This window comes from Cololabis saira, chromosome 19 (genome assembly GCF_033807715.1).
Source record: "Cololabis saira isolate AMF1-May2022 chromosome 19, fColSai1.1, whole genome shotgun sequence".
Taxonomy (NCBI): Eukaryota; Metazoa; Chordata; class Actinopteri; order Beloniformes; family Belonidae; genus Cololabis; species Cololabis saira.
The window spans coordinates 28,110,682-28,128,480 of record NC_084605.1 but is presented as its reverse complement, the minus strand read 5'-3'; the positions used below and the strand labels follow the sequence as shown (position 1 = coordinate 28,128,480).

Below are 17,799 nucleotides of genomic sequence, written 5' to 3'. Positions count from 1 at the left end.
GTGATGATAATTGTTCATGTTTTCTCTCTCATCTCATTAAAAAGCTCCCACCAAGCGGCAATCTTGCTTTTTGAGTCCAACCTGGAAGCACCAAAATATGCAGTTCCTCCAGTGACCAAACGTTCCAAAGAAATGATCCTCACTTTAAAAATGTTCTGTTACACCAGAAATAAACTTAAATTAATACTTACAGCACGCTCGTTAAAATGGTTTTGGTCCCCACAGCTGGATTTCACACCCTTCACAACTGAACAGGGTAGGAATTTTATGTACATAATTTGTTAAAATGATATAAAAATCGTGAATTTACGAGCCACTTGGCCCTTTTCCTGAAATTGATTTCTAAGATGTGAATTAAGACCTAACAGAAAATAATCATTTCAATTTGATAGTTTATACGGCTTGCTACTGTATTAATAGAGTATCTTTTTATTTAGTTTTTTTTATCCTATTTTTAATGTGACATTTTATGGTAATTTCATGGTTGTAAATTTATGAGACGATATTGATTTAAACGGTGCCACTTAGCTGTGTGGAGGTCTCGTTACCACACCCTGGTTTTAGCAGAGATAATGAGGATGTGAGTGAGTCCCTAGATACACTTAGGTTTCCATATTGCTGCAATATATATATATATATATATATATATATATATATATATATATATATATATATATATATATATATATATATATATATATATATACATATATATAGTATATTGATTCATTCAGCATATAAACTGAGTTTGCATTTGTGAGTGTCTAGTATGATATAATTGTGTTGTGTGATGTAAACAATCTGCTGCTCAATACAGAGAAGACTAAGGAGCTCATCTTGAACTTCTAGGACAGGTGAGACCCACCCGCCCATCCATATCAACATATGGAGTGAGTGACGAGCTTCAAATTCTTTGGGATCCATATTCGCAGGACCTCTCCTGGACAACTAAGATCAGACAAAATGAGATTAGACTCAACTTTACTGTCATTGTACAGGGTACAGATCAATGAGCCAATGAAAATGCTGTGTAAAAGTAGCATTAAATACCTGGTGAAATCAGTGGTATTTAAATATAAATGTAGATATATACGTGTGGAAGAATATATGTACAGTACAGTAATGCTATAGTCATGAATATGAACGATTCCCTCCTCCATCATATGTCCTGCCCCCTCGTAATACGAGGAAGGCTGTGACTGATCACAAATGAATTCAAGAGGAAACAACCAGCAGAGATGCGGCAGAGATGCTCACAGACCTCCCAAAGCCATGATGCTTTTAGGTTTCCTTTCACTGCTCCTCCTTACAGGTAAGTGCCAATGATTCTGTACTATGCATGCAGGTTGAACAAAACTGAAGATGTTTGACAATATTAAGGCTATTTATGACAATATGACCAGTGGAATATTTTATGCTTATTTTATCATTGATTAAGCAGCACTTAAATAAAAAAAAAAAACATCAAGTGATCACTAGGACAGCACGGTGGCTTGCTGGTGCTCTTGCCTGAGAGCAAGAGGGTTCCTCGTTTGAATCCCAGCAGGGGTCTCTGTTTGTGGCGGTTTTCTCCTGGTCTGGTTTATTGGTGATCTTAAATGACCTGTGAGTGTGAGCATGTGTGGTTGTTAGTCTACATGTGATACCCCTGACTTTCCCTCAGGGGATCCAGCAGAACCCTTTGTTTCTAAATAGGAATAAGCAGGTGCATGTGATGGATGGATGAAAGTGGTGACTAAACTGAATATTGTTAATAAAGTATAATAAAGAGGTTTAAAAAGTGCTTTTTATAAATTAAAGGGTCAGGTGACCTAATGCTTTGTCGATTGCTTAACTTTTTGTATAATCTTAAAGGTGCTCTATGTTGCAATACTACTTCTAACCACACGTTAGGCAGGATATTACACAAAGTTTATGTGTCAGACGCTGGCTTGATGGAGCGCCTCTACCAGGATAAAGTTCTATTGCAAGATTTGTAAACCATCCCCACTCGCTATCACAGTAATGCCAGCGCCAGTATGGCGGCTTCTACAAAGAAACTGAAATATTTTTACGACCCTGTCCATGATGTCTTCTTGTTTGCTCTTTTGTCACACATTACTTCCTAGTAGGTCTTTTAGTCCCCTCTACCTTAATGAGTCTGTGGTCCGTCGTCGTTGACGTGCGACTTGGTGCCATGAAGCAACATGCAGATATCACAAGAGACAACTGGGACAGAAGTCCAAATTTACCTGATTGGTTCCTGCATAAATATCGGGAATGGAGAGGCAGATGACACATTTGAAAAGTTTACAAAATATACAAATATGCCTTGAAATGAAATTGAAAGTGATATTTTTTACATGGAAAAAAGTCCATTGTGCTGCTTTTATAAACTAACAACAAAGTCATGTCATCTGTTTTGGTTTGCGAACTTAAAATCTTGCTCTTTGTAATCTTCAGGAACAACTGCAGAGAACGGAGATTTGATAGACCCCTCAACATCTCATGGTGACCCTGAGATTGTACAACAAGGTGAGGTGATGCCATGGCAGCTTAAAAGTGTTCCTAAGAGATCACCTGTAGCTGTTTAAAATTGATTTAACCTAAAAATGTAAATATAACTAAAAACAAGTACTTGCACAGGTCTATATACGTATCTAAATTAGTTAGTAGTCAACAGAGAGTTAAGAGTTGACAGGAAACGTAATGAGGACAGCAGTCAGTGGATCAAAAGTCAGTGGAAAAGATGGAAAGATTAGAAAACGTAAGAAAACTTAAGAAAACAAAAACAGTCTGCTCTCTAAAATTTGGAACAGGTCATTCTTTACAACTCCATCAACCAAAATAAAACAATTAATAAAGTTGCTGCTGTTACTTGGATTAAAAAAGAATATTAAGGAGGGGTATCACAGACAGGCATCAAGACAAACCCACAGAGGAGATTTTGTTTGACAACAAAAATTGAATTTGAAAGACGGATATCTAATCAGGACGTCATTAGTGTCATGTTTGAAAAATGAATGAATCTGAAGCTGTAATCAGGATAATTGTAAAACATATAATTTATGCCAGGAATAGAAAGGGTAGTGAGCTGATTATGCATGTTTAATATATAAATGAATCCCTCTTCGTTCCTCCCTTTTAGAGCTGCAACAGTTCATTATGATGAACCAGAGAAATGATAAACAACCAAACTCTTTCAGTCTTTGCTTTTTCTGTTTTAAACCAAAGTTAAAAAAAACACAGTGACAATAAAAACAAAAGAGTAAAAACATTAATTGTATCCAACCATCACTCGTTGTTTTGTTTTGTATGATAACCAAATTGGAAAATGGGAAAAACATTGGCATATTCTTTGTTCCCTCTGATCCACGTTGATATCACTGTTGCCTTGAGTTACTGATTAACATACAACCACTGAATTGGTTGTATGTTAAAGAAATGCAGTATCAAAAGGGGATATTCTATCAATTAGCGGTCCACTGCTGCTGAATTACGTTGGTAATCTAATTCCCCTCAATTTGATGAAGTGGCATAAATTGATATTGAAAACTGAAATCTCTGTTCTTTCCTGACAGATGGAAATACGTCATATTCAGAGTCACAGGAGGTTATAGAGGATCGACTGATGCCCAATTACACCGATGATTTCAACGATATAATCTATGAAAGCATTCGCGGTAAGAAACTGCAAAGAGTGCGATTTTAAAATGGCCTTTTAGTAGCCGCAGTTTCTAGATGTGACCACATGCATTTGGCCACAGCCATTAGATGCCACGTGCATCTAATGGCTGGATGACAAACATTGAAAGAGGGATGTCTACCCAGAGACCTCCTCATCAAAATAAGTAATCAATAGTTGTGAGGACAGAAGGTTACTCTCACGTTCAGACAAATTTCATGACTTAGGTTTGAACTTTTCTCTTTGCTTTTCTCAATAACAATCTATTCTCTGATCCTTAATGTGTACTTAATGTCATTTCAGAAACCGGGATCAATTTTTCAGAGGATTGCCGTTTTGAGAATCTGTTAAACCACTTGAATCTGACCAAAAGCAATGAAAAGTTCACCGTGAGTCGACCTGTTCAAAGCCATAAAAGACTCACCTGGGTTCTGCTTGAAATGAAGATCTATGCCATCCTGGATGTGGTGAGTTGTTACAACAATTTCATTGTGGTTAATAAGATTTTCTCTAAGACTGTGGGAGTCGAGGTGTTACAAGTGTGATGTGTGACAATGAAGAAAATGCAGTACTTTTTCACGGAGCGTTATACTGACCAGGCAGGTAGCAGGTAAAATAATTACAAACTATTATAAACAACAAGGATATAAAGTTCAAAAGGGGAAATGTCCAATACAATGTCTTCATGATAATTTAAAACTAAGTCAAAGCTAAAAAAGAGAGAAAAGATGTGCTGCTTAAGATAACGTAGGCAGATTTGTTTTATTGGGATCTCCTCCTGCCACATTTAGGTGCGTCTGTAAATAACTGTAATAAACGCTTGTGATTTTCAGAAACTCCTGACAAGATGCTTTTGACCATGTAGTCCTCATCTTTGAAGAGGGTGTCTTTCCCTGTTACTTTACCCATGGAGGCAATACTTTCCAGTTTTGATTGCCTGAAAATACAGCGGTGTGAGTCACTCATCCACAACAGTGACAAACTAAAAGTAGTAACCGATGTAAAAAGAGTGCAGTTTTAAAGGAATAAGAATATGCAGCCAATTAAATTAAATTAAATTAAATTAAATTAAATTAAATTAAATTAAATTAAATTAAATTCAATTCAATTCAATTCAATTCAATTCAATACATTTTTTTCCAGGTAGTGCAAAATGATAATTACAGCTGTGTAGTTTGAGATCGTTATAAAATAAAATAAAATAAAATAAAATAAAATAAAATAAAATAAAATAAAATAAAATAAAAAATCTAAAAAACATTTCCTCTCTTTAAGGAGGGAATAAAGAGCTTTTCTGTCTATAAAAATTACAGATAATTGACCAGGCTTAGCATCATCTGCATTCAACAGAATGGTGGCGCTTGGAGAGCAGACAGATATATCGTTAGTGGCGCTGACAGCCTTCCAGCAGGTGTATCCAGATGTGGGCGTGTTTGGCAGGTCTGCAGGTCTGCAGCTGGATACTTCTCTGAACCCCCGGTCCCCCAGTTTATTCCAGCCACAGCTCCTGCTGAGTGTTGGCGGCGCTCACAGTCACCAGCTGCAGGCTGGTGTCTCCTTTGTTCCTCGGTGCTGTATGGCTGCTCTGTACACGCCAGGCCTCTGTCTCCGTCCTGTGCTCCTGCAGCAGTGTTTGCAGCCTTGTCCTGCAGCTGGCAGCCTACACACTTTCCTATAATCTCATCAGGTCAGAAACCACCCTCACCAGGCCGGAAAACAACTGCAGACCTGTAACAACATTTTTTCCAGGCTAATTGGAAAAAAGTTGGGGAAGAGACTGCGGTTCCCTGGATGTTCAAGCTAACTTCACGCTAGGGTTGCCACCTTTCAGAAATAGAAATAAGGGACGCCCTGATTTCAGCAGCGCAGGAGCCAAAAAAAAAGCCCCAAAACTTCTAAACTGAATAAAAATGTGTTTATTTTATATGAAAAAACGAAATGCTTTGATTTAAAGTTTAAAGTGCTTTAATAGCATTGAACTTGCATGACTGTACAGACAGACAACCATACTAGCAACTGAAATATCCTCCTATGCTACGTATGTCCACATCTGCCCAGATGTATAATATAGCCTACAGGTGAAGAATATGGTGTAAAAGTTCATTTATTTCAATAATTCAACTAGAATATGGTGTAAAAGTTAACTTATTTCAATAATTCAACTAGAATATGGTGTAAAAGTTAATTTATTTCAATAATTCAACTAGAATATGGTGTAAAAGTTAATTTATTTCAATAATTCAACTAGAATATGGTGTAAAAGTTAATTTATTTCAATAATTCAACTAGAATATGGTGTAAAAGTTAATGAAAATACGGTACAAATCGTGTCCCGTATTAGTTCAATACGGGACGCAACATTTTTTTCTCAAATAAAGGACAATTCCGTATTTTACGGGACGGGTGGCAACCCTACTTCACGCACCTCGGATGGAGAACTTTCTTCAGTGCAATATGTACACGGCAGCACTTTTGTAATCCTTTAAAGGGGACCTATTATGAAAAACATGTTTTTTCTTGCTTTAACATATATAAAGTGGTCTCCCCTCAGCCTGCCAACTCAGAGAAGGAGGAAAGCAACCAAATTCTGCAGTGTCTGTACAGTCGCCCGGATGAGCCGTCCAGTGTGATGTGGATCTACGAGCCGTTCGGATTCTGCTCCCGTCGTTACGTAACGAAAATGCGATTTACATAGGTTGGCCTCCGATGTGTGAAACCACGCCCACAACTAACTCCGCCGGCCGGAGCTTCCGCCATTTTTTCGTAGCGGTGTATCGCGTCATTCAGGCAGCCAATCAGCACAGAGCCTCATTATCATAGCCCCGCCCACTCAGAATCCCTCATAGAGAATGAGGTTAGAGAATGGGAAGATAAAGACATGGCTCAGAGGCTGAATTTCTAATTTATTTAGCAAAAACAATCAAACACTTGTTTTTAAGACATTCAAAGCCTGTTTAAAATAGGTATTTGATGCCATAATAGGTCCCCTTTAAAAAAAGGTGTCATTATATTAAATAACTTCATTTAACTTTTTGTTGTTTGTAATATTGCGTTACGTCCAATCTAGTAGCTTGGTACTTGTAGTTACTGTGTGTACTGTTGATTACAGTATTTTATTTGTGCTGATGGATAGATTTTCACACATACTGTCTTTCTTTGGTCACAGAGGGAAACGGACCAGACTTTCATTTCTTATGTTTGGATTTACTTGGTGAGTTTTCACCTCAAAAGTGTGCATTTGCCACCTACCTCTCTGTGGTGGAAGGTGAAATAGTTTTTGTTTCCTGTGTAGAGATGGGACAACGAGCACATCTGGTGGGAGCCGGAGCAGTTCTGTGGGATCAAGCATTTATTAGTTCCTACTCAAATGTTGTGGATGCCAGATCTGACCATTGAAGAAATGTAAGTTTAAATATACAGTACATGTGCATTCACTTACACTATTACATCATCACTTACACAGACAAAAGCCTTAAATTTGAACAGGGCTGTAAATATGTTTATTTCTGCTTTAACGTTGATCATTTTAAGACCGGGGTCAGTTGCTTTTGGAGCCAGCCCCCAGTGGTCATTGGATGAACTACACATTTCCTGAGTGGAAACTAGGTGTTGCCCCTCGGGTCTATCTGAACTGCTGTGGGCCACACATTTCACATACGTAATACAAATTTTAACAATAATACACAGGCAGCCTAACATTTAAAGATTTTGGGAATAAATAAGGAAACTAATACACGTCTCCAGACTGTAGAAACACAAACAATAACAAAAAACAACCAGGGTCACATGCAAACTTATCACAAGAAGCTTTGGCTGGTGGCTTGAAATCTTTGGTAAATAAAATAAAGTAAAATAAAATGCACTGGAAGGACTGTAAGTTTTAAAGAATTAAAAATTGCTATATATTTTATAGTGAGATTTATATTGAAGATTAAATCACATGTGCGTTTTTCCTGTCATTTTCTGCCACTCAGGACGGAGCAGGATAAAGCCTCTCCAAGCCCTTATCTCAACATTCGACATCACGGTTGGGTCGAATTTAGAAATGATGAGGTGGTTATAAGCACATGCAGGATGCATGTTTTCAGATTCCCGTTTGACACTCAGACCTGCAACCTCTCCTTCAAGTCTATCATGTACTCTGGTGAGTCCAGGAAGTGTTGGTTTCACTTGTTCACCCCATCTGACGTTTAAATCTGTCGGTGATTCACAAAGAAAGCTCACAGATGTTTTTGTTTTCCATTTCAGATGAAGAAATAAAGTTATTTTACAACAAGAACGATTCAGATATCACTGAACTGACTCGAGAAACGATGCAGACGCAGTACGAGTGGCTGTTCATCGGCATGTCAGTCCAAGAGAAAACTGTCAATCATTTTGGCTTCAACCAAACAATGATTATTTACACTGTAAGTGATTTGCTCTTGCTCGGTCTGTTGCTCGCTTGTAGCTCTCATAAGTCACCCACAAGCGGGTCATAAGCCAGCGTTCTCAAACCCGGTTACTGTTCCTCGGCCTTTGATCTAGAATTCAATTCAATTGTATTTGTATAGCGTCTATTACAACAGAAGTTGTCTCTAGGTGTTTTCCAGAGAAAAATGTTGGTACAATGGACCAATATGATGCAGAAAAGAAAGATGGATAAAGTGAGCATCCACAAAGCCAGGTGCAAAGCCAGCAAATAGGAAGAGAAATGCTATGGAGGAGTCGAGAGGAAGAATATGTGAATTGTACTGGAGGTGAAGAGTGACGAGCACAAAGATAGAAACTGGTACACACATCTTTGTAGAAGATGCAAGGCTGTGACAGGGAACACTGAAACAGGTAGGTGGTTTGTAGGATGAGCCTGGAGGTACACGAGAAAGAGAGAGCAAAGCAAGAGCAAAAGATGAAGTGATGAAAGCTGGAAAAGGAAAGCTCTGGTAAGAACGTCAGGGAAGAGTTGAAACAGACTGGGTGATTGTGAAGAACTACAGCTGATGAGGCAACTACAGAAAGTATTATGAGGAATGCAAGTAGGAAGTTGCAAGTAGGTGTTTGTGTCATGGTTAGGTTGTTTTAGGACCCAAGTGCAGGAGACAGAGGGAGGCTGGAGGCAGGAGTTCTCAAAACAAAAGGGTTTTAATCCAAAAAGGCAAAATAAGGCGCTGCAGAGCAGGATGAACAAAAAACCAGGATCATCAAAAAGGTACGAGGAGACATGGAGGAAGACACAGTACGGACCGACAGGGAACCAAGGAATGACAAGACAAGATATACTGAGGGGATAACGAGACAAGACGAGACACAGGTGTGGACACAATCAGGGCAGATGGGACACAGGCGGGGCAAGACAGAAACTGAAGGCAAACTGGAGGCTGGGGGAATGTCAACCTTGACAGAACCCCCCCCTCAAGGGACAGATCCCAGATGTCCCATTCGGCCTACCACCCAGGGCGGGCGGAGGGGGCCTGGAGGAGGGCCCAGGCCAACACACGGCCAACGTTCCGGGGGCCATCCTGGGGACTGTGCAGACCTGCGAGACAGCTCCGGGAGTCGCCCACGAAGCCGGGCAGACCGGCGAGAACGCTCGGGGGGACGTCCACGAGGCCGACCAGACCGGCGAGAACGCTCCGGGGGCCGCCCACGAGGCCTAGGCCTGGGTCTTGACGTGGGTCTCGGTGTGGGGCTTGGCGCGGGTCTCGGCGTGGGGCTTGGCGGTCTTGGCGTGGGGCTCAGCGTGGGGCTTGGCGGTCTTGGCGTGGGTCTTGGCGGTCTTGGCGTGGGGCTCGGCGTGGGTCTTGGCGTGGGGCTTGGCGGTCTCGGCGTGGAGCTTGGCGTCTTGGTGGGGGGCGTGACAGGGATTCCTGGCGGGACTCGGGAACCTGACGGGACTCGGGAACCTGACGGGACTCGGGAACCTGACGGGGCTGCGGGACCGCCTCAGGAACAGAGGGCTGCGGGACCGCCTCAGGAACAGAGGGCTGCGGGGCCGCCTCAGGAACAGAGGGCTGCGGGGCCGCCTCAGGAACAGAGGGCTGCGGGGCCGCCTCAGGAACAGAGGGCTGCGGGGCCGCCTCAGGAACGGGACATGGCTCAGGAACGGGACATGGCTGCGGGGGTGCCCGGGTCCGAGGCGCTGGCTGCGGGGGAGCCCGGGTCCGAGGCGCCGGCTGCGGGGGTACCCGGGTCCTGGGCGCCGGCTGCGGGGGTACCCGGGTCCGTGGCGCTGGCCCCCCCTCGAGGGGCGCTGGCCCCCCCTCGAGGGGCGCCGGCCCCCCCTCAAGGGACAGATCCCAGATGTCCCCAGAGTCCACATCCAGGGCGGGCTGGGGGGGGACACGAGTCCTCGGAGCTGGCTGGGGGGGGACACGAGTCCTCGGAGCCGGCTGGGGGGGGACACGAGTCCTCGGAGCCGGCTGAGGGGGGTCCGAAACCATCACCGGAGGAGGGGCTGGTGTGTCCGGGACCACCACAGGAACGTGGGGAGGTGCATCCGAGACCACCACAGGAACATGGGGAGGTGCGTCTGGGACCACCACAGGAACAGGGACAGGTGCAGGAGCTGGAGCCGGAACAGGCTGGGGCTGGCGCTGGCGCTGACGCCGTCGCCGTTGCATCTGCAGGCTCCTGGGTCCACCCAGAGCCAGGCGTGTTCCCCAAAAGGGGTCCCAACACTCACGCACGTTTTTAGCCGCTTCACGGCAAAGGAAGTCCCACATGGTGAGGTACTCTCCCGCTGGGTCCACCTGGTCGGTCCGTTCTGTCATGGTTAGGTTGTTTTAGGACCCAAGTGCAGGAGACAGAGGGAGGCTGGAGGCAGGAGTTCTCAAAACAAAAGGGTTTTAATCCAAAAAGGCAAAATAAGGCGCTGCAGAGCAGGATGAACAAAAAACCAGGATCATCAAAAAGGTACGAGGAGACATGGAGGAAGACACAGTACGGACCGACACGGAACCAAGGAATGACAAGACAAGATATACTGAAGGGATAACAAGACAAGACGAGACACAGGTGTGGACACAATCAGGGCAGATGGGACACAGGCGGGGCAAGACAGAAACTGAAGGCAAACTGGAGGCTGGGGGAATGTCAACCTTGACAGTTTGGTGTGACATGTGAACAGCTGATGGAAAATAAAGAAACTTGGTAAAACAGGAGGTTAAGGAAAGTATAAGTAGGAACAAACTTGTAAAGAAGACGTGTGATAGGAAGAGAGATAAAGAAGGAAGGAGTACAAAGAAATGTGACATAAGGCAAAGTGTGAGATAGTAATTGTTCAAATGGACCCCACAAAGAGTTATATGAAAAACCGAACTGTAAAGAAGGAGAAGGGGATTTGTACCAAGACAGAGAGCTCAAGATGAGAAGGAAGTGCAGAAGATAAAAGTGTTAAAGGATAGAGGATAGATGGGTTTCAGGTGGAAGTGGGACTCATCAAGGATCCGTCCTTGACCCTCTCCCTCTTGCCACAGTTCAGTTTACAGGTGGATAGCAGGACATTATGAAGTTAGACAACGTTTCCACTCTGTTTGGAGCAGGTCACAAAATCTTAAAGAGCATATTGCAGGTTAGGGTTTTTTCAAAAATGATACCTGACCTTATGTGAAAATGACTATGTGATTTTAACAAAGCTCCTACAAACGCTTTTTTTTTCCGAACACCGCGTCATATGACGCAGCAGGAGGGAGACGTCTCCACAGCTGCCCCATCTGTCTGTGCAGACCCCGTACACACGTAGCCGGGTATCTGCTAAACCAAAGATATTTTCCTACATTTGGACCTGTCATCCACATGAAAACGCAAATAAACAAATGTTTAAAAAAACTCTGGGCAAAGTGAAGATTTTTGAAAACTCCGTTTATGTAGATGCGTGTAGACCTGGTGTAAACATAGACAACCGGAGTTTTGCGTTTTCGAACGTCACATTATGCTCCAAAACAACAACAAATCTGCTCTGAGTCTGACGTCTAACGTGCGACCTTTGTTTACTACAGAACTACAGATGATCCACCATCTGTTCTCCAAGCTATTTATTAAATAAATGGTTTCTGCTCTTGACCACCGTTTACTGCGTTACACCGACGCAGAGCCTACGCCGTAGGGTACGCGGCGACGCGCAACGATTTAACGCGGCAGCTCCGTGGTGGGACACGGGGGGAAGACCAGATGATCTACAGGTTTGGAATGCTTATGAATGTGGTCGAAAACGCATATCTTCGGTTATGTGTGGAAGGTTTTTTTTTTAACAACGATGTAATGTGGATACAAATTATTTTATAAACGAAGGGGGGGAAATATTCGGTTTTAAAAATACCCGGCTATTTCGGATGCATTTAATCAGAAAAAAGAGAAGATAATAAGCTTGTTTTCTGTTTAGAAAGTACAAACGTAGACAGATTACAAGTACTCACCCATCTTTTAGGAGTTATTTTCCGAGTTTCTTTCCGGAGCGCACAGGCGGGTGCTGCAGTGAATAAAGGCGGATTTATGGTTCCGCGTAAAATCGACGGCGTAGCCTACGGCGTAGGTTACGTGGCGCGCGCAGCGTTCGGTGCGTCGCCGCGTAACCTACGCCGTAGGGTCTGCGTTGGTGTAACGCGGACACATAAATCAGCCTTTTAAAAAGCGAGTTTCAGCTGTCAATCAAAAGAACGTGGGGGGCCTAACGGGTTCGTAATTATAAGGCTGTGGCCCGTCATATTGGTGTGAATACACATTCACAACCTCTTCAGTGTCACAACTAACATTAAGATCCATTATTTTTCCTTTTGTTGAAATTCACCGCGGTCCCTCCCGCTACGTCACTTCCGGTTCAGCTTTTTCAGATGCGGAAGTAAAATACTCTCACAAAAACAACTCTGGAGGTCACTGTAGTATATATTTATGCGTATTTCAATGAAAATTCAGTTCCTACATTATTTTCCTACACATTGATTCACAGGGGTCTCCAACCTGCAATATGCTCTTTAAGTTACTTCACCTTTTTACATTGGAGTACAGATTCTGTCAGTACCAGTGGTCTTAACGAACATTATCTTTGTTTTGCTATTTTAATTAATTACCCACCTGTTTGTGACTACCCGACCACTAACCTGTCAAGCACATAAGAGCAGGACAGTCACCCATGACGTATCATTTCACAGATCAAGATGAAGAGGAGGTCTGTCCTTTATATAGCAAACTTCTTGCTGCCCATCTTCTTCTTCTTGTGTCTGGACTTGGCGTCCCTCCTGATGTCTGACAGCGGCGGCGACAAGATTGGCTTCAAGATCACCGTCCTGCTCTCCGTCACAGTGATGCAGCTCATTCTCAAAGACATCCTGCCTTGCTCCTCAGACAGGATTCCACTCATTGGTAAAGAGGATCAAAGTTTTATTACGCCGCACTTTACATGAGCAAAAACACACTGATGTTACTGATGCTATCGGGTCCTGGCAGCGATCTACTGCATCGGGATCTTCACACTGATGCTGCTCAGCCTCCTCGAGACCATTTTGGTGATGCATCTGATCGATAAAGACAACAAGACAGACACAAAGCAAAGAGGGAACGAGAAGCAAGTGGACAAACAAGGTAACAGCTGTTTTAAAGGTGAGACCAACTACAGTCATTAACCTCAGATCTGAACACCTCCAACTATTGCTTTGATGTAAATAATTTATCACTGACAAGTTCATGTACAATTTTTCCAGAGAAGGAGAAACCGAGTCTCTGTGTATCGGATGTGTCGGCTGGTGAAACCCCATCTGTTGACAGAGAGGTTAGAGTTGTGATTCACTTTAAAGTCAACAGTTTGTAGCCTCTCGTTGTCCAGGAGCTTGACTTCAGCCGTCCATCTCAAACACGTCTGCAGGGCAGCAGCCGCCACTCGGAGGTGTCCCTCGTCCTGGAGAAGGTCTCAGACGAGCTGGAGGAGATCAGGAGAACAGTAGCTCTTCTCAGCGGGAGCAAGGAGGAGGAGATGATGCCCGGATACTGGACCGAGCTCGCTGGAAAAATCAACAAGGTTTTCACAGTGTTTTATATCAGTGCATCCATTCTGTTTTTAGCTGTAATTTTTACAGTGTGGGGGTATTCAGAAGATTAGATATATAGATAAAAAAAACTTTAAAAGATGCTAAAGCTTGTTGAACAGTACTTTCCCTCGCATTGGTTCCTCATCGGTGTTGTTGCATGTGGCGTCAGTCCAGATGCCTTAAAATTAATAATATGTAGTCTTTGATGAATGATAAAACACCATTTTTTAATACACAATATAAAAATGTAATGAAATTGACCTGCATCGCTTTCAAGTAATGAAGGATATTAAAGTGATTTGATTGTGTGAGAGAATATAACCTAATACAATATAATAGATGTGTGGTTGTGTGGTTATTTCAAATCATGTATCTCTTGTAAGGGATAAGCTCTTTTGAGTCTTGAGTTTGAAACCATTAAGAGGTGAATGAGACTATTTTACAGAATAATATGATTAATTTATTTTCTCCTGTTTTTGTTTTAATCCTATAAATATGTTTCTAACAGATAAAGATGTCTAGATTTTCCTTCTTTTTTAATCTTTTCCAGCAACAGATGTAGCAACACTAGAGCATCGAACCATCAGTATTTACATAGATGACTTTACAGGTTTACAAAAAAACTGGAATATCACGGAAGACTTTTAACTGTGGTTACTTACTGAATCACTAGCAAGAAACTACAATTAATTAACAAGTGATAAACAGAAGCAAAAAACGATAGGAAAGTCTGCATGTATCTCAGGACTCTGTGGGTGGAAACACAGCCCTAACGTTCGTCCTGCACTTAGTCTTAAACCCTTCCCTGAAGTGCTTTGCAAAAGTGTTCGCCCCTCCTTTGTCTCATTACAGACATTGTTGTTGTTTTTTTTATCTGAATTTCATGTGATGGATCAGAACACAAGAGTCTAAGTAGGTGAAGTGAAATGATAAAAAACTGAAACTTGGCATGTGCATATGTTTTCACCCCCCTAAAGTCAATACTTACTTTGTAGATTTGCCTTTTGCATCAATCACAGCTGCAAGTCACTTTGGATAAATTCAATTCAATTCAATTCAATTCAATTCGATTCAATTTTATTTGTATAGCGTCTAATACAACAAAAGTTGTCTCTAGGCACTTTCCAGAGACCCAGAACATGACCCCCGAGCAATTATTACATAATATAAACAATGGCAGGTAAAAACTCCCCTCCCCTAAAGGCCTTAAGCCAAACAGTGGCAAGGAAAATTCCCCTTTAGGAGGGAAGAAACCTGGAGCAGGACCAGGATCATAAGGGGGGACCCCAGTGCCGATCCTGGCTCCCAGGGGGCCCTAAGCAGGAATCATGGCAGCCGCGGCGATTTGGGCCAATTTGGGCACGATTTTGGCCGATTTGGACTGATTTTGGCCAGTGTTTTTGCAGGGTTTCTCTCACCTTAAAAACAGTTAAAATCCATATTCAGAGTAGGTACAAACACATCAGAATGAGGTAGAAACATTTATTGAATATTACACCAAAACTCCAGAGAATGTGGTGCAAATCTTTCTCAGCAAACTTTCTTTTTTTTTTTTTCTTAAGCATAGCTCCTGGAAATTATAGATACAAAAAGAGAGCGACAAACAAACAATAAGATAACTGAAATGTTAAATCCACTACTCCCACACCCTCTGCCCCGGGCCCACCCCACACACACACACACACACACACACACACACACACACACACACACACACACACACACACACACACACACACACACACACACACACACACACACACACACACACACACATGGCATAGTAACAGAATGCAAGCTAATTTTATGCAAATTTGAAATTTATAATATAATATATAATATATAATATATATATATATATATATATATATATATATATATATATATATATATATATATATATATATATATATATATATATTATATTATATTATTATATATAAGCTAGGTTAATCCAAGTATAAAAATATCCGCCTAGGATAAAAACTGTATATGGCCCACTGGGATAGGTACCCCAAGGCTCTGGTCATAGTCATACAGATACAACTAACAAAGTTACAGCAAAACGACAAAAAATCATGCTGTAGATTGTGCATGATTTTCTTGTGTACAACACTGTGGCAAGTTCACCACAACAATGGGGAATTCCACCCATTTTCATTCATACCTCCATGGTGTCCCCCCACAGATTGGAGGTATGTCACTGTTTTATTATTATTTCCACAAATCAACTTCCAAAGTTCCACACCACCACACAACATCATTCTCTAAGACAATATCTACCATATCTTAATTACATGATGACATAGTAAAATATAAAAAATGGTGGAATTCCTCTCTAAAAACAAAAACACGACATTGACGTTACTAGTCTGCAACACTGCAAGTTGCATGGAAGTCACGTTGGCTGGTTACCTGACTGTTGTTGACGCAGCTCATCATTCCGTTGCTTCTTTTTCTTTTTTTCGCACCCTGAAGGATATATCCTTTTCATTTTGCAGTCTGCAGTGTTGGTGTTACTGTTACTACTGTAACTCTGAACTAGGTTTTCTTTTTAGCGCCGGCTCGGTCGCCGGCTCGTAAACGTAAACAAACAGCTGCTGGCTGCTGCACCGTGCACGCATGAGATTGAACGTCAAGTTACGTTTTTGGATTCACAACGCACCACTGCGCAAATACCGTAGCAGCAGCTGTGGCGAGGGGTCTGTCTGTAGTACTCAGATAGTGGGAGGATCCTATAGTACGTTCTTAACTCCGCAAATTCACTCAGGCAATTGGGGGCCCCTGGCCGTCGGGGGCCTTACGCAATGTGCGTACTCTGCGTATAGGAAGGGGCGGGGCTGGGGGACTCTCCTGCCGAAGGCCAGACTGGGGTTCCTCCTGCAAAACTGCTCTGGGTCCTTCCACTTGGATGGTTTGGACCTATGAACAGCCATCTTAAAGGGGACCTTGTGGCAGGGTGGAGGAGCTGCAGCCACTCAGGTTGATTAGGGCACAGGTGGCCCCAATCAACCTCTCCACCCTGCCTGGCTTGATAAGGCATGGCTGCACAGCAGAAAGGGGTCTCTCGTCTCCCTGCGAAGGTGCTGCTGGCTGGAGGTGTTGGTGCACGTGTGATTGAGAATAAAAGGAGTTCCTGCACTGAAACCTGTGTCCTCTGTCCTGTCGGTCGGGACCGGGACCACTTGCCGTGCTACACTGGCGCCCAACGTTGGGCGCCAACACCTCCAGCCAGCAGCACCTTCGCAGGGAGACGAGTTGTGTTGCTTTAGCAGTGTGTTTGGGGTCGTTGTCCTGCTGGAAGGTGAACCTCCGTCCTAGCCTCAAATGAGGCACAGAGAACGTCCCTGTATTTAGCACCATCCATCTTTCCCTCAACCCTCACCAGTTTCCCATTTCCAGCTGCTGAAAAACATCCCCACAGCATGATGCTGCCACCACCATGTTTCAATGTGGGGATGGTGTTCTTTGGGTGATGTGATGTGTTGGGTTTACGCCAAACATAGCATATTCCGTGATGGCAGAAAAGTTCAACTTAGATTCTTGTGTTCTGATCCATCACATGAAATTCAGATTAAAAAACATTGAACTAAAGGCTGCAATGAAACAAAATATGTAAAAAGTGATTATCCACGGTTTGGGTCCATATGAAATCCCTACTAAAGAGTGGAGCTCCTCGTTGGAGCTCCTTTAGTAAGGATTTACTGCCGCAGTTCTGCACAACCCACGTCTTAGGCTACCTTGTTTAGGAGTGTTTGGCAGCTGCTTTGGTAAATGTTTGACTCGCCATGTGTTTCAATAAATTAGTATAATAGTACAACATACAGTACATGTTTTGTATTACTCTTACTTTTCTTTTCTTTTTTCTTTGAGTGCTATATTATGCTGAAGAGGCTCCGAGGCGTGAGCAATATTTTTGTTTTCCTCGTGAGATTATTTTTTTCCTCTGCAGCTACAAATAGTTAATATTTTTTCCTCAACAAACTAGTTTTATCTGAAGATTAGGGGTTAATTGCACCGCAGAGAGCTGGCCAGCAACTGCGTTTAGCTGGAGAGGTGGGGAATAAAACCCGTGTTTTGATCCGACGCCGGTCTGTGTGAGTGTTTCTTTGTGGTTTACTGTGGAAGGTTATGTTT

The 17,799-nt window shown here is 42.7% G+C and overlaps 1 protein-coding gene across 1 annotated transcript; it reads left to right on the top strand.

The window, feature by feature from the left end:
* The first annotated feature begins 1,225 nt into the window (after positions 1-1,225).
* On the top strand, positions 1,226-13,832 carry LOC133419621 (5-hydroxytryptamine receptor 3E-like). The gene is made up of 12 exons (XM_061708891.1): positions 1,226-1,312; positions 2,443-2,514; positions 3,561-3,662; positions 3,968-4,131; positions 6,831-6,875; positions 6,957-7,066; positions 7,639-7,808; positions 7,913-8,073; positions 12,790-13,000; positions 13,085-13,237; positions 13,339-13,406; positions 13,500-13,832. The coding sequence occupies exons 1-12, from the start codon at positions 1,273-1,275 to the stop codon at positions 13,731-13,733; spliced, it is 1,530 nt and encodes a 509-aa protein (XP_061564875.1). The 5' UTR covers positions 1,226-1,272; the 3' UTR covers positions 13,734-13,832.
* Positions 13,833-17,799: the final 3,967 nt, after the last annotated feature.

Excerpts from the sequence above, each read along its gene's own strand:
- LOC133419621 (XM_061708891.1), top strand. The coding sequence starts at position 1,273 with ATGATGCTTTTAGGTTTCCTTTCACTGCTCCTCCTTACAG. Across the intron at positions 4,132-6,830 it reads TCTATGCCATCCTGGATGTG|AGGGAAACGGACCAGACTTT; the intron begins GTGAGTTGTTAC and ends CTTTGGTCACAG. Across the intron at positions 7,809-7,912 it reads CAAGTCTATCATGTACTCTG|ATGAAGAAATAAAGTTATTT; the intron begins GTGAGTCCAGGA and ends TTTCCATTTCAG.